This window comes from Pectinophora gossypiella, chromosome 4, assembly GCF_024362695.1.
Source record: "Pectinophora gossypiella chromosome 4, ilPecGoss1.1, whole genome shotgun sequence".
Taxonomy (NCBI): domain Eukaryota; kingdom Metazoa; phylum Arthropoda; class Insecta; order Lepidoptera; family Gelechiidae; genus Pectinophora; species Pectinophora gossypiella.
Genome location: NC_065407.1, coordinates 11,658,736 through 11,673,183, shown reverse-complemented (window position 1 = coordinate 11,673,183; position 14,448 = coordinate 11,658,736). Strand labels below are relative to the sequence as shown.

The following is a 14,448-nucleotide window of genomic DNA, read 5'->3' as shown; positions in this document are numbered from 1 at the left end:
TGTAAAAAGCTTATTATAAGATTAACAAGCTTAATATAAAAATACCTGGTATTAAATGTTTTTCTCTAATTATTAAAAACTTGTAATGTATACCTACATTGATTTAAAAGATGTGTTGCTGTTGCAGTTTCTTGTCATTTCTTCTCCTCAGTCATAACACCTTACGAAATGACGTAAATTCAAATAAATTGACCTTCAACAAGTTTATCTATGATAATTACGTTGAATAAATGATTCTGATTCTGTTCGAGAGTTCCGCGTTATGTGTTGAATTAGGTATATTTCCTACCATGCCCACACTTGGGGCATAGAATAAGAAATAATACTACTTGGGGCACTTCTACGTAATGTAACCCAGCAAATGTAGTTCGCGATCGCGGAACGCTCGAACGCATAACCGCTTTCTGTCTGAGAGGAAACTCAATGACAGTTTTATTTATTTTAGTTTATACCTCATTGTAACGCGCAGTAACTACTGGTTTCACAATTAACATGAAAATGTACTTATTATTATTTATTATAATTAGTGAAAGTCACAGCGGAACGTTTAAAGTTCGCGTTAATGTTGTAAGTTTGAACATTCCAAAAACACGCAAAAATACTATTTAACTCCTAATGAGCAGAGCTAGGCACAGGGTTCCTAATGTTTTCGATGACGTCACGGAGTACTTACTGTATTTTGTACTTACTTACCTATTATTGGTAGGTTTTGGTAAACTTCTTTCTAAGCTGGTCAAGGAATGAATAAACACGTGGAACGCGATCTGCTGTCTATTTTATCGGGCATATCATAAAAACCGGCAGATAAATTATGTAATTTTTGATATAATCCGTTATATATTATTTTTATGATTATAATGTATGGGTGGTGGGTTGATGACCAATGGGTGCATGGGTGGGTCAGGACTTATCAAAAATGGCTGTAAGTTGTCTTCTAATGAGATGTGGCTCATTATCCTAAACGATAATATTGCGGGCACGGGTGTATGTAATTATGTAGGTTTGCGTGGTTTTGACACTATAACTAGAGCTAAAGTAGTCAACTAGGAACTTTTTCGTCGTTGGGTCGGTGTTATACCCGACGTACGAGCGTACCATTCACAACATACTTAAATAAATGACCAATTACAGCAATTTAGGCGCACCCTAGTTAATTACTGATGACACGCCCAACACGTGCTATTAAACCGGCACACAGATTGGTTTTCGCCACCTTTCACATAAGTTTTATGCTCCCTGCATAAACAAAAGCTTCTATAGTAAGGGTTATGAAGTCCTTAATTGTCCTCTTCAACCCTAGTGTCAGGGTTATTATTGAACCGCCGCAAGCCCATGACATGGCTCATGTAACGACTACGTAAATGGTAGTTAGGACCAACGGCCGTGCCGAGTAAAAAACAAAAGCTTAAAATGTACCATACTTTTTATACCCTTGTATCGTTCACGTTGTGCTGTCCACCATGATGGACGTCGTATTACGAAGGTAACCAGTCACTGCACCGTACATCATACTTATCTAGACCGACGTTTTTGCCGTTATTTTTAGTCGTCATAATCGTAAAAGAATAGGCGCGTTTTCACAACCATCCATGCTAACTTAGCATTTTAAGACAAGGGTTATAAAATGCTAAAATTATTCTTCATTACAGCAAACTCACGTAAAATATTATGTTTCTTTGTCAGTTCAGGATAACAATTCTACAAATTTATGCAAACAGTTATCAGCAAGTAGTAAAAGATGGCCTGTGTAAAAAAATACCCTAGCACCTACCTATTTTTATTTCAAGGAGAAAAGAAAACACGAGAACCGTATAAGTAACTGTTTATTCAATAAATTGCTCGAAAGAATTTTCAATAAAGGACCGAGTTAAAATAAAGCGCCCTAGCAAATGTGAATTGTGACGTGGTTCCAAAACAAACCGTGATTGAATCTAATTTGTTGATCACGTAGACTCAATCAACCGTTGAATGCCGTCCATGTAGACATATTTTATTTGCTTTACTCCACCGATCGTATATTTTAATATCGAATGAACACTAACTTGTTTTGACATGGGTTTTCTAATGCTGGAAAATACTCTGAAGTTTCAGAGTGTAATATTTCACGTATCCATTTCAGAAGAGCACTTATTGATCGTATCTATTTTACTTTCTTTGATTATATATTGTAGTCTTATACTAATGATTAAGTATAATTTTAATATGATTAATAATGTTAACAGAGTATTGTTAATAGAAATAATAATTTATGGGTCAGTATTGAATCCTCAGATAAGAATGAATACAGTTAGTTCATTCATCTCTTGTATTTTTCATTTAATATAATAATTAATAAATAAGAATCATACCTAGCATTCATTTTAATTCTTAGAAATGATAACGAATTCTGTGATGCCGTTCCTACATACCCATGTGTTCGTGAGACTACAAATGAAAATAATAAATAAGTAATTTAAGTAATATGGACTCAAAATTTAGAACGAAAAGCTGATTTGGGCAGTTAAGAACATTCATTAAAATTCAATGAATCAAATAGATAAACGCGCCTCTTTAAGTCATAGTAAATGTCGGCATAAACGACACTGCGCGAAAGATGTGAGCGAAGCCTGTAAAATTCCCAAAGTGTTTACGATGTTTGTCTCGCAAGGCAGCTGCTGAATACAGCTGTAAATCACTCGCTTTACTACGTTCTGAGCACAATAGTCTTAGTTTGTGTTTATTTTTAATTCTTATGAATTTTACACGACGCGATTTTTTGCAGCGACCCCGTTAGGTGCATCTACGTTAGATACTGTCAAAATTTAACACTTTCAAGGACAGAACGTCTAATGACGTTCCGATTCTAAGTTGTCATACCACCTATTATGAACCATCAATGACCCATGGTTTCTGTCCGTGAAAGGGTTAAGAACATCCACAGTAGCGACACATTATGGGAAAAATAGGTAGTTTTTATCCTCCATAGTAAAAACGGCGGCGGACCACGCAGATTAGGTATCAACCTTTTGCCAAGCACTGATCTCCAAATGATACGATAAGCCATAGACATGAATAAGAAAAGTCTGTAAAAAAATCGTAGTCTCTAAAAGCCTACTCTTATTTGCAAAAACAGCAGGAATTCAGAATATTTAGCTGGCGGAAATCTGCATCTGAAAGACCTTGTTTGCTGTTGTTCTGTGACGTAACGCTTGCTGTTGTAAATTCAAAAGCTCAATGCACATAAAGGCGGCGTAGGGTAAATTCCGGACCGGAAAGCGGAAGTTTTCCGAGTAAGTTTTTGAGATTTCTATGCGAACTACTATTGAATGTATACGAACTCGAATATTACACTAGCATTCACACTTTAACATTCTCGGTACTACCTTTAAATACACTGACCTTTAATCTGAACATTTCCGATTAAAGGTCATGGTGCTACTTGCCGATTTAATTATGGTATCACCATAATAACAGACGATATAAATCTGCCCTAAAGCAAAAATCACGAAAGAGATATACGGCATCATCAGAGATACATCAAAAGAAGTATAAAATGTATCATAAAATAATTGTAAATTAATTTCATTTTCACAAAAAGTTTCAACCCACTATGTAAGTAAATCCAGTTTGGCAAATAAGAACTGAGCTCAATGTAGCATTGACTAGAGTAGGTTTGGAGTATCTTTCCTCTATTAAATTGACTTTTTATTAATTAATTACCGTATCAGTTCGTTGTGACGCTCCACACATTCTGAGAATTTCGTACGAAAACTGTCTATTGTGTTATTTCAGTTATTATTTCTTCCAAGCTATAGTACAGACACTGATATTGGATCTCAATAATGCACAGCACATGTAGTAGAACATCTTGATTCCGACTATCAGTGAAACACCAGCTAGACCTGCGAATTGCTTAATCAATAAACCAATATGAACTGGAAGCGACTCGTTTCTAGAATAATCTAAAATTGTTTCTAACAGAATCTAAGAACAAAGGTATTAGTACAAACAAACAGAGAATAAACAGCAATATCAACACTAATAGCAATTGCTAGATAATACCAGCCACTGCAAGCCCCTGTGGGCAATTCCAGCAAACGTCAAGCCTGATTACTGTTAAATTTTGTATTGTTGCTCGCTATTACCTGCCTGTGGACAGTTGACGAACGTCCATAAATGGAAAGATGCGTATATCAAACGGAAACAGACCAACGAAGGGCAAAACCCATTATACTTGACCGCTGGTGAAATACATATACGCCATCACAATGAGCGGATTGAAAGCAAACAAGGCCAAAGCTATGACAGAAAAGCAACACTGTAATTTTTTTGAGAAATGTGTAAGTACCTATCGGTTTTTTCATTTCTTTTTCAAATTCTTCCCTATGGAAGTGGTGAACAAATAATTGATAAATGGTTCATATTTGTAAAAGTAGTACGATTGTATGTATTAACGAGTAAATTCCACAAGAATCTTCCCCGTCATAACTCCGTTTACCAGGCAAGCCAGTTGACCCACAAAATCTAAGTACATTAATAAACTATACTATGACAAAAAGCCACGGCCGACGTAAACGCGACACAAACCCATCCATCTTGAGTGTTACTATGACTATAGTATAATTCACATTATACAATATAACATGCATTAAATTGTATTACGATTAAATAAAATTTAATCACATTATATTATAATGTAATTTAATTATATTATAATCTACTTAATTATATTTGATTTAATCGTAATACAATTTACTCACTAAAATATATGAAATCTCATAAAAAAACTCACATTATCAATGAGTGTTTACTGGCTCGTTGGTACTGTTACAGAAAACTGTAGCAACTTAAACAGATAGTTGAGTGTTTATTCTAGAGCAAACAAGAATCGCTTTGATATTTTAACACATGCCTCGCACCCACCTCTTAAGTAGATTTATAGCACTCACACCTGAAATTAAAATAGGAAAATGAATGTGTACGTAAACATATTGCATAGTTACTAACATAAAATAAAATAGAATAAAATAGTTACTAACAACGTCAACGGATTCTTGTATAAACATTTTTAAGTGCAAGTTGTGGGAGACAGGATATTATTATTCATGAGAAAGTCTTTACAACAGTATTTTGTGTGAGATTTTTAAATCTTCCTTCTATGAACACCAGAGGGTTTGTGTATTATTATATGGGCATGGAGTATTTAGCATACTGGTTATCATTTTCATGTTAAGACATCGTAGTAAAAGTGGTAACAAAGTTTCTTCTGATAACTTGTAGCTCTCTCCACCGTTTACGGGCATCTATGTACCGGAGAAGTATTATTTTAGGGTCCGGTAATGGTCCACTTTCCACAAAGGACTACTTACGTGGGTAGATTTCAAGTTTCTAGGTCAAACACATTATAATTTGGAATGACATGGGTAACGACGTACTCATGGCTCGGTAACAGCATTTGCATGTGATGCACTTTATATTATAGTTATACATATTATATAGTTGTAGCACACTCTACCCTACTTTTCAACATTATTCAAAGCCAGATTCACTTTAAAGAAACATCATATGATCCTGACGAGTCGATATAATTGACCCTCTATCTGTGCGGTTCCTGTACAAACCCTACATCGATCTACAACGATAAATCGATGTAAATCTATTGATGTAGAAAAAAATTCTTGAATATAAGCAAATACATTGAAACCATTCGCTTACGTATCAAGATTTTTTCTCATGAATACAGTCCTTCTTACATTTCAGTGGGTAAATATAATAGTAGTAAACATAACCTCACCATCTAATTGAAGAGCCACGCTCTTGTCGGTGAAGCATTCTCCATGCTACATTTTAGGGATAAATAGGGCAGTGGCTTTCCTCTTGCCTTCCGCCCCACAGTACTCTGTCTGAAGCGAGTACGATGGCGCCCAGAGTAGTCTATTTCAAATCCGTACTAGGACTCTTGTCCTCCGCCTCTGAATAGTATTGACAGTTACTGTTGCCCTCTGTCAGGAACGGTAAACGTAACGTCAAAATAGATAAATTGATACATTTTGCAAATGGCCCTGAAAGTCAGGCAAATAGCGTAGGCGTGCCAGTAAATCGTGATATGCCGACTAATCTGAATGGCTTCGTTTGACAAATCGAGTCACACCCGCCATAAGGAAACCACATTAGTGACAATGGACTTTACGACAACGCGACTCGTCAAAAGCTGTTCCCCAACAATGTTCATGCATTTTGGATCCAATCCATCTTTATTCATAGCCTTCCATAGCTCATTCATTACTGTCAGTATTTATCCCAAAATAATAACCAACTGACTATTTTATTTAAAGATTGAGTCTGCCCTCTTTTTCTCGAGGAAAATGTTTCTCATCCTCTCTGAGGTACACGATATATTTGCTCGCGTGCAAAGTACTCGGTAACCTGACACTGACTCGCTGTCACATTCCGAGTATTCAACTCAGGAGACACCGCTAAAGTTAGAATGGACGCATAATGAACAAGTGACTCACTTTTGACAAAATTACATTCGAGAAAGTATAAACAAGACAAGACAAAGAAACGAGAAACATGGAGTTTTTGGCGCGATTGTAACGTTAAAAAAAGAAAATTAATATTTCCGACATTATCTAAAGATACTCGCAATCCAAAGCATATCTGGTTTCAGAACAGCGACATCTGCTGCAGATGACGATGCCGAGACTATACATAATTCAGGATGCCTGGCGTCACTATACATACGGTTTCATTTACCTTGTCGCGCTTAGCCAAGCTTATGGTAGTTATGTCGGAATTTATCTGAACAATCCTCTCAGTGAATATGAAATGCAACAACGCTGTAAGGCAACGTATAATAATCAAGGACTGAAATTAGCTTCGAATAATGAATGAACTAAGCTTTAACATAAAAGGGGCTTTCCAGCACAACCCCATTTCAAAACAATATGCTCGACCGTGAACAAGCTATTATACTTCGCGCTTCGTCCTCTAGATTAGTATTAGTAGATATATAAACACATGTAGTTTCGCCTAAGTGATACCACTCTTGCACTAATTGTTGAGAGAAAGAAAAGGGTAGTAAATAAAAAAGGTTGAATAATAGCAGAGAATCGTGGGTAGATGTTACTTACCACACTATTTTATCGACTGTTTCTCGTCATTCGCAATTTAGTGCTCAACCGCTCTAGACACTTAATACTAGCTCATTTAAATTCGCTAAAAAGTTCGTTTTTACTTTAAAAATGCCTAAAAGAAAGCGTTCTAAAGAAGTTGACGACGATTTAGAGACTTTACTACGGAAAGTTAAAAAATTAGAACGAAAAATACGTCATCGAAAAACCAGTGTTTCGGATAGTGATTCGGAAATTTCTCCAGCTTGTGAAACAACGGTACGCAGTACCATACATCGACCAGGTACGTAGTTATACGATTTATTACTTATGTACCTAATGTCCAGACGAATGCAACCGAGATAACCGTTGGGGTTATTTCACCGCATTCAAAATATTAATATCGGGTCGAACTGATATTACACTTTGTCTTTACAGTGCACACATTATGTGTAATAGTGACTATAACTAACTTGCTTTTTATATTTTAAAACCCAAATAATATCAAAAACTCAATTTAGATTTATATTCCGAAAATATTAATTATGTTCTCAGTTTAATTATATTTTAACAACTTTTTTCTTTCTTACCTACTTTTCTAAAGAATAAATGTGCACTTTATTTAATTCTGGACTACTTATGTGAAATTAATTTTACATAAACAAGGCATACAACGTATTCACGTTATGTAATAAGTGTGTAATCAGAGCATTCGCTGGGAATGTCTCGACACACACTAAGTTTTTATGCCGTAGATATTTTAATGACCTAAATATACTTACCTTTTTCTAACCTGGTGGCACTCATTTCAGAGTCCCCACAACCAATTCTGGGTCCAGACGACTGGTTACCGGAAACTTCTTCATGTCAGGGATTTGTAGACGACGTCAGTGTTGTCGAATCCGATGATGAGAACATCACGGCAAATGCGCCCCCATCCCTGGTCACGGCGGCAGTTAATGACCCGTCGACGTCGAAGAAGACGGTCACTGTGGCTGAAAATGTACCCCCGGCAGAACCTACAGCATTGGACGAGGACATTTTGGAAATCTTAGGAGAAGACCCATTTACCGAGATTAAGTACGCGAGCGACATTCGTACAGAACTAGCTAGTCGCCTCAAACATACAGCTCAAGAAGGCCTGAAAAAAGACGATAGAAAATCGTTACTCGCAAAGTACCCGGTTCCTGCCAATTGTTTACATATCAGCGCCCCTCAGGTTAACCCCGAGATTAAGGCCGCTATCCCAGAATCCGCACAAAAACGTGACAAGGGCATTGAAGCTAAACAAAAACAAATGGCATGTGCCATTTCATGCCTCAGTGATGTGATCAACACACAAATTAACTCAAAGGACAAAAATAATGAAATGCTCCAAAAACTTATGGACCTAAGCCGCATACTCTGCGATATTCAACACGGCGATTCAGCGACAAGGAGGAATTTCATACTATCAGTACTTAAAAAAGATATGAAGGAGCATCTCTCCAATACGAAAATTGACACCTTTTTATTTGGCGAAAATCTGTTGGAAACTATTAAGTCTGCTAAGGCTGTGACAAAATCGGGTGTCGAACTAAAACTTGATGTAGCAGGCGCTAAAAATACAGCAAAAAGGACGAACACATCTGCTCCAAAATCTTTAAACCGCAAGGCTCCGGCGTCGGCACGCAGGCCACCAGGCGCGAATTACCGGAGCCGCGAGCCTGCAGCTCCGCGAGCGCACCCGGCTACCTACTACCGCATGCCGTGGCAGCCTCCGGTCCCGCCGCACGCGCCGCCGCCGCCGCCCCCGCCGCCGCACCCAGCGCCGGCAGCTCCACCAGCGCCACAACGACGCCGCTACTAGACACAGTTAAGTACGCAGGCCGTCTGGCAAATTATTATAGACAGTGGGCTAATATTACAGATGACCAGATAATCCTTTCCTGGATCACTGGCTACAAAATAGTATTCTCATCACCAGTTGTTCAAGATTCTATTCCTATGTTACCTGTATACACGGAGTCCGAACTACAACATTTCCACGAGGCTATTGATAATCTTTTGCATATAGGAGCTATCTCTGAGTGTAAACCTTGTGAAGGTCAATTTCTGTCAAGTATTTTTCTCACACCCAAACCGAACGGCAAAATGAGGTTCATATTGAATCTTAAGAAATTGAATAAATTCATAAGCACCAATCATTTTAAACTTGAAGACTTACGCACCGCTCTCAAACTAGTATCTCAAAATTGTTTTATGGCTACTCTTGACCTTAAAGACGCATATTTTTTAATAAAGATTCACGATGAGTCTAAAAAATACCTTCGTTTTAATTTTGATAACAAAATGTACGAATTCAATGTAATGCCGTTCGGTTTAAGCACCGCACCATTTGTTTTCACCAAGATTATGAAACCTATAGCCAAAATCCTACGCGAGGCAGGTTTTATTTCCACGCTTTACTTAGACGACTGGCTTCTAATAGGTCAGTCCTTTCAACAATGCTTGACAAATATCGACACGACTAGAAACTTACTTACCTCTTTAGGATTCATTGTAAATGAAGAAAAGAGTGTATTGACACCGTCAATGTCATGTAAATTTTTAGGTATGATCATAGATACCAACAACATGCATTTAAGCTTACCCTCGGACAAAAGGTTACGCATAAAATCCGAATTAGAAACATTTACCCATCTACGCCGTTGCAAAATCAGGAAGTTCGCCCATCTCGTTGGTTTACTAGTGTCGAGCTGCCCAGCTATCGAATACGGGTGGCTGTATACCAAGGACCTAGAAAGGTGCAAGTTTCTCAACTTAAAACACCACAACGATTATGATAGGTACATGAATATCCCAGATACCCTTTTACCTGATATTCAATGGTGGCTGCATTCTATTGACCACTCGATGCATCCCATTAGAAACGACAACTATGTTATACATATATATTCTGACGCCTCAACAACGGGGTGGGGTGTGTGTTGCAATAACGAAACGGCAAGTGGCCAATGGTCAAGTAGTGAACAGAGACAGCATATAAATTATCTGGAACTGTTGGCTGCTTTTATCGGTCTAAAGATCTTCGCGAAAAATCTTTACAATTGCCAAATATTACTACGAATCGATAATACAACTGCCATCGCTTATATTAATCGTATGGGAGGTATACAGTTTCCCCATCTTAACCACATAACTAAAGAGATTTGGCAGTGGTGCGAGGCTCGTAAATTGTTTATTTTCGCGTCATACATCAGGTCTTGCGACAATGTCACTGCTGATGCAGAGTCACGTAAAACGCACCCAGATATAGAATGGGAGTTATCTGATCAAGCATTTCGTCACTTAATAACTTTATTCGGTCAGCCTGACATAGACCTATTCGCTAGTCGAATAAATAAAAAATGCGCCAAATACATCTCCTGGCATAGGGATCCGGACGCTGTTGCTATTAATTCGTTTACCATCTGTTGGTCAAATTTATTTTTCTATGCCTTCCCACCATTTTCAATGGTTCTCAAAATGCTTAGAAAAATAATTTCGGACAAAGCTTATGGTATCGTTGTGGTACCGATGTGGCAAACACAGGCATGGTTTCCTTTGTTCAAAGCTCTCCTTGTATCGGACATCGTGACTTTCACACCTAAAGACAATGTTTTATTATCCCATTACAGCTCTCGGATACTGCCGTCCCTTACCCTGGCTGCAGGAGTGTTATCAGGGCGGCATTATCAAGACGAAGCCTCCCTGCAGCATCACTAGACATCATGATGGCCTCGCTCTCAGAAAGCTCTATCAAACAATATGATGTATGCCTCAAAAAGTGGTGGTCTTTTTGTCAAGCTCATTCCGTAGAACCGTATGAAGCTACAATTCCTACAGTAATTTCCTTTTTGACTAATTTATTCACTGATGGCTACCAATATGGGTCTCTAAATTCGTATAGATCGGCCCTGTCGTTAATCTTAGGACCTACATTAGCAAAAGACGAATACTTACATAGATTTTTTAAAGGAGTATTTCGGCTTAGACCTCCTGTACCTAAGTACAATGCCACCTGGGATACTAGTTGTGTACTTAATCATCTAAGTATTTGGTACCCAAATGAAGAACTTGATTTATGCAAGCTATCCAAAAAGACCATTACATTGTTAGCTCTTACAACAGCGCATAGATTGCAAACTATTTCCAAAATTAATGTCAAAAATATAGAAACGTCTGATGATCGCATTAGTATCAAAATTCCGGATATTTTAAAAACTTCTCGGCCCGGCTGTAAGCAACCTGTTCTTTTTTTGCCCTTTTTCAATGACAAACCGTCGATCTGTCCAGCGAAAACGCTTCAGATTTATATAAGTAAAACGGAGTCCCTAAGAACATCGGAAATGTTATTCATTGGTCTGAAAAAGCTCACAACGCGGTAGGTACACAGACACTCAGCCGATGGATCAAACGCACACTGGGCGAGTGCGGGGTGGACACAGCCGTGTTCACAGCTCACAGCACGCGACACGCAGCCACCAGCGCCGCGCACTCGCTCGGTGTCAGCGTGGATACCATCCGTAGCACCGCGGGCTGGAGCCACAACTCCTCCACCTTCGCTCGATTTTATAATAGGGTTGTTGGTGACGCTGACCTAGCCTTAGCTCGAACAATCATTGATAACCATTCTCCTTAATGTTAATTAAATAATATCAAATTACTGTACTACTACTGTTGTAGCTACTATAATAGTAATTACACTCAGTGTAAGATACGATTGTCAAATTGCTTATTTTTGTACCTATAATTAATCATAAAATAAACTCTTGATAATTGCACCTAGTATCATTGACCCTACTTCTCTCTAGGGGCTCTCAAAATCTACATGTGTTTATATATCTACTAATACTAATCTAGAGGACGAAGCGCGAAGTATAATTAGTGATTAAACGAACTTACCTATGTGAAGTTCTATCATAATTATACGAAGCGCTTCGTCCGAAGAGATTAGTATGTACTCCCGCCCACCCTTAAGGCTGACGCTACCCGGGACGCAACAAACAAAGAAGTACGTCAATGATAATGAAGATGTAAGTATCTTATATGGCTCTAAACTAAATGACGAGAAACAGTCGATAAAATAGTGTGGTAAGTAACATCTACCCACGATTCTCTGCTATTATTCAACCTTTTTTATTTACTACCCTTTTCTTTCTCTCAACAATTAGTGCAAGAGTGGTATCACTTAGGCGAAACTACATGTGTTTATATATCTACTAATACTAATCTCTTCGGACGAAGCGCTTCGTATAATTATGATAGAACTTCACATAGGTAAGTTCGTTTAATCACTAATAAATCCCTAAATCAGGTTGACACCTAACTTTATTTCCCGGCAGGGTGTAATTTGTGGGAGTTTAGTCCCTCATTTTATTTTAATAGTCCAGAATATTAAGCTTATCATTGCACAAGTTAATTTATACTCGTATCATCGTTTTGTTCTTTGTAATATTGTATGTTATCAAGTTTTAATATATTCAAAAATTTTCAGCAGTAATCTTTAGAATTACTGCTGAAAATTTTTAATATGTATAACCATTAAGCTTCCCCAGCGGTATGATATTTTTTGTCAAATTCTAATAGACATTTAATGTTGGAATTTGGCTTTTATAGTATGGATGGAACGCACTGTGCGTGAGTCTCGAAATTAATAAATCAACTCAGACTTTCTTTGTTTTCTTTGATTAATAATAGTCGTGTGATATCGAAACGATTTCTTGAAATGTAAGACATTTTTATTATCGAATAACTTAGCACTAACAAACGACCCAAAAACCACATAATGGGGATTTTTTTCGATAACATGCGGATACTTGTGGATAACTCGGCTATGCATGGTACGACTCACGGTGTAATATTGGCGAATATAAGTATTTCGGGGGAGGCCTATGCCCAGCAGTGGGCGTCATACGGCTGATGATGATAAGTATTTCTGAATACATACTATGCGTCAGTGATAACAGAAGAGCATCTTATTGGAAAACTGTTTCATGGGATCCGACAGGGAAGTGAGTCAGTCAGAACATAAACGCATCACACAACAGTCACATTCAACCGAAATAGAACAAACATGAATGATATCTGTTCTAAACGTTCTAAATATATATTAAATGGATGCCTGGTTAGTACAGTTTTAGTAAAATTTACAAACAGTCAAACAATGTGTGAATAAATGTCAGATCTGGTTGAAGTGATACAGGCATAAATTTTATAAATGAAAGTCAATGTACACACGCTTCATCGACCTATGATAGTACGCGGCCAGATCGCCGGTCTGTCTTCATCTTGCGATGGGTGTACATCTGTCAGTCGTAAGCTTATGTCATGTGTTATGTTATGTTATGAAAGTTAATGTAGATTACCCAGGATGTGCCAATTTTAACACATTAAAGTTTATACGAGGAGACTTGTTACTTGCGCCCTATTAGGTGCCTTGTCTATCTACTTATTTATCTGCTAATATGCCTCTATCCAACGAAGCTCGGCCACCAGTTTTGCAATCATAGTCATAACAGTCGTAACTTCTATCTCCAGTTTATTTCCAGCCTGTCAATTTAACGTTGTTTATTTTATGACGACCATTATTGACATACTTTGAAGTATGCATAACAAAATCATTATCGGCGTCATTTGTTCTTCGTACAATGTATTATGATTACTAACCATTTGGTGCGCAATGAAACCATGCAGCATGTTTACACAATAAATTATGATATTACACAAACATTGGGATATATTTTATTGCACTATAAAATCGGTAGACGGAACACAAGAGTGGTGTACCACATGATACGAACGTACCGCTAAACGTTTGTACGATATAGGAACTATTGAAATGGACCAAGATAGTCTAATACTAAGACAGTTTTTTAGGAACAACGTGTTCAAAGATTTTCTATAACTTTAATGCTCACCCGCATACCAGAAGTGGTAGCTTTATCACGTATTTTGTAAGCTCATAAATCCACTCTCAATATAAATGTGGAAGCCACTCTCGATTTAGATGTAGTATAGTTTTTATCCTGGAACTCGATTTTTGAAGTGATGAAAGAAAAGGATGGAAAAATTTGTCGCACGCGATAACTGACGTCCACGTAAAAAAATCGCGGGCGGAAAGCTAGTGCAATATAATCAGTCGAGTGTAGTGTGCTTGATATTTCTGTGATGCTTTTCAATCAAGCCGTTCTCTAGATTACGACTAATGTCGATGATGTAGGGTAAGGTGGTGCAGGAGTGCGCACTTAAAGTTCAATTAGTTCTAAAAATAAAACAAAAGCAATTAGGAAAATCAACTCTATTAAATATTATACAGTAACTAATAGACTATTAT

The 14,448-nt window shown here is 37.6% G+C and overlaps 1 protein-coding gene across 1 annotated transcript; it reads left to right on the top strand.

The window, feature by feature from the left end:
* Window positions 1-7,002: 7,002 nt before the first annotated feature.
* On the top strand, window positions 7,003-10,812 carry LOC126366067 (uncharacterized). The gene is made up of 3 exons (XM_050008980.1): window positions 7,003-7,395; window positions 7,904-8,945; window positions 10,751-10,812. Exons 1-2 carry the CDS (start codon window positions 7,224-7,226, stop codon window positions 8,938-8,940), a joined length of 1,209 nt encoding a protein of 402 aa, XP_049864937.1. The 5' UTR covers window positions 7,003-7,223; the 3' UTR covers window positions 8,941-8,945; window positions 10,751-10,812.
* The last annotated feature ends 3,636 nt before the right edge of the window (window positions 10,813-14,448 follow it).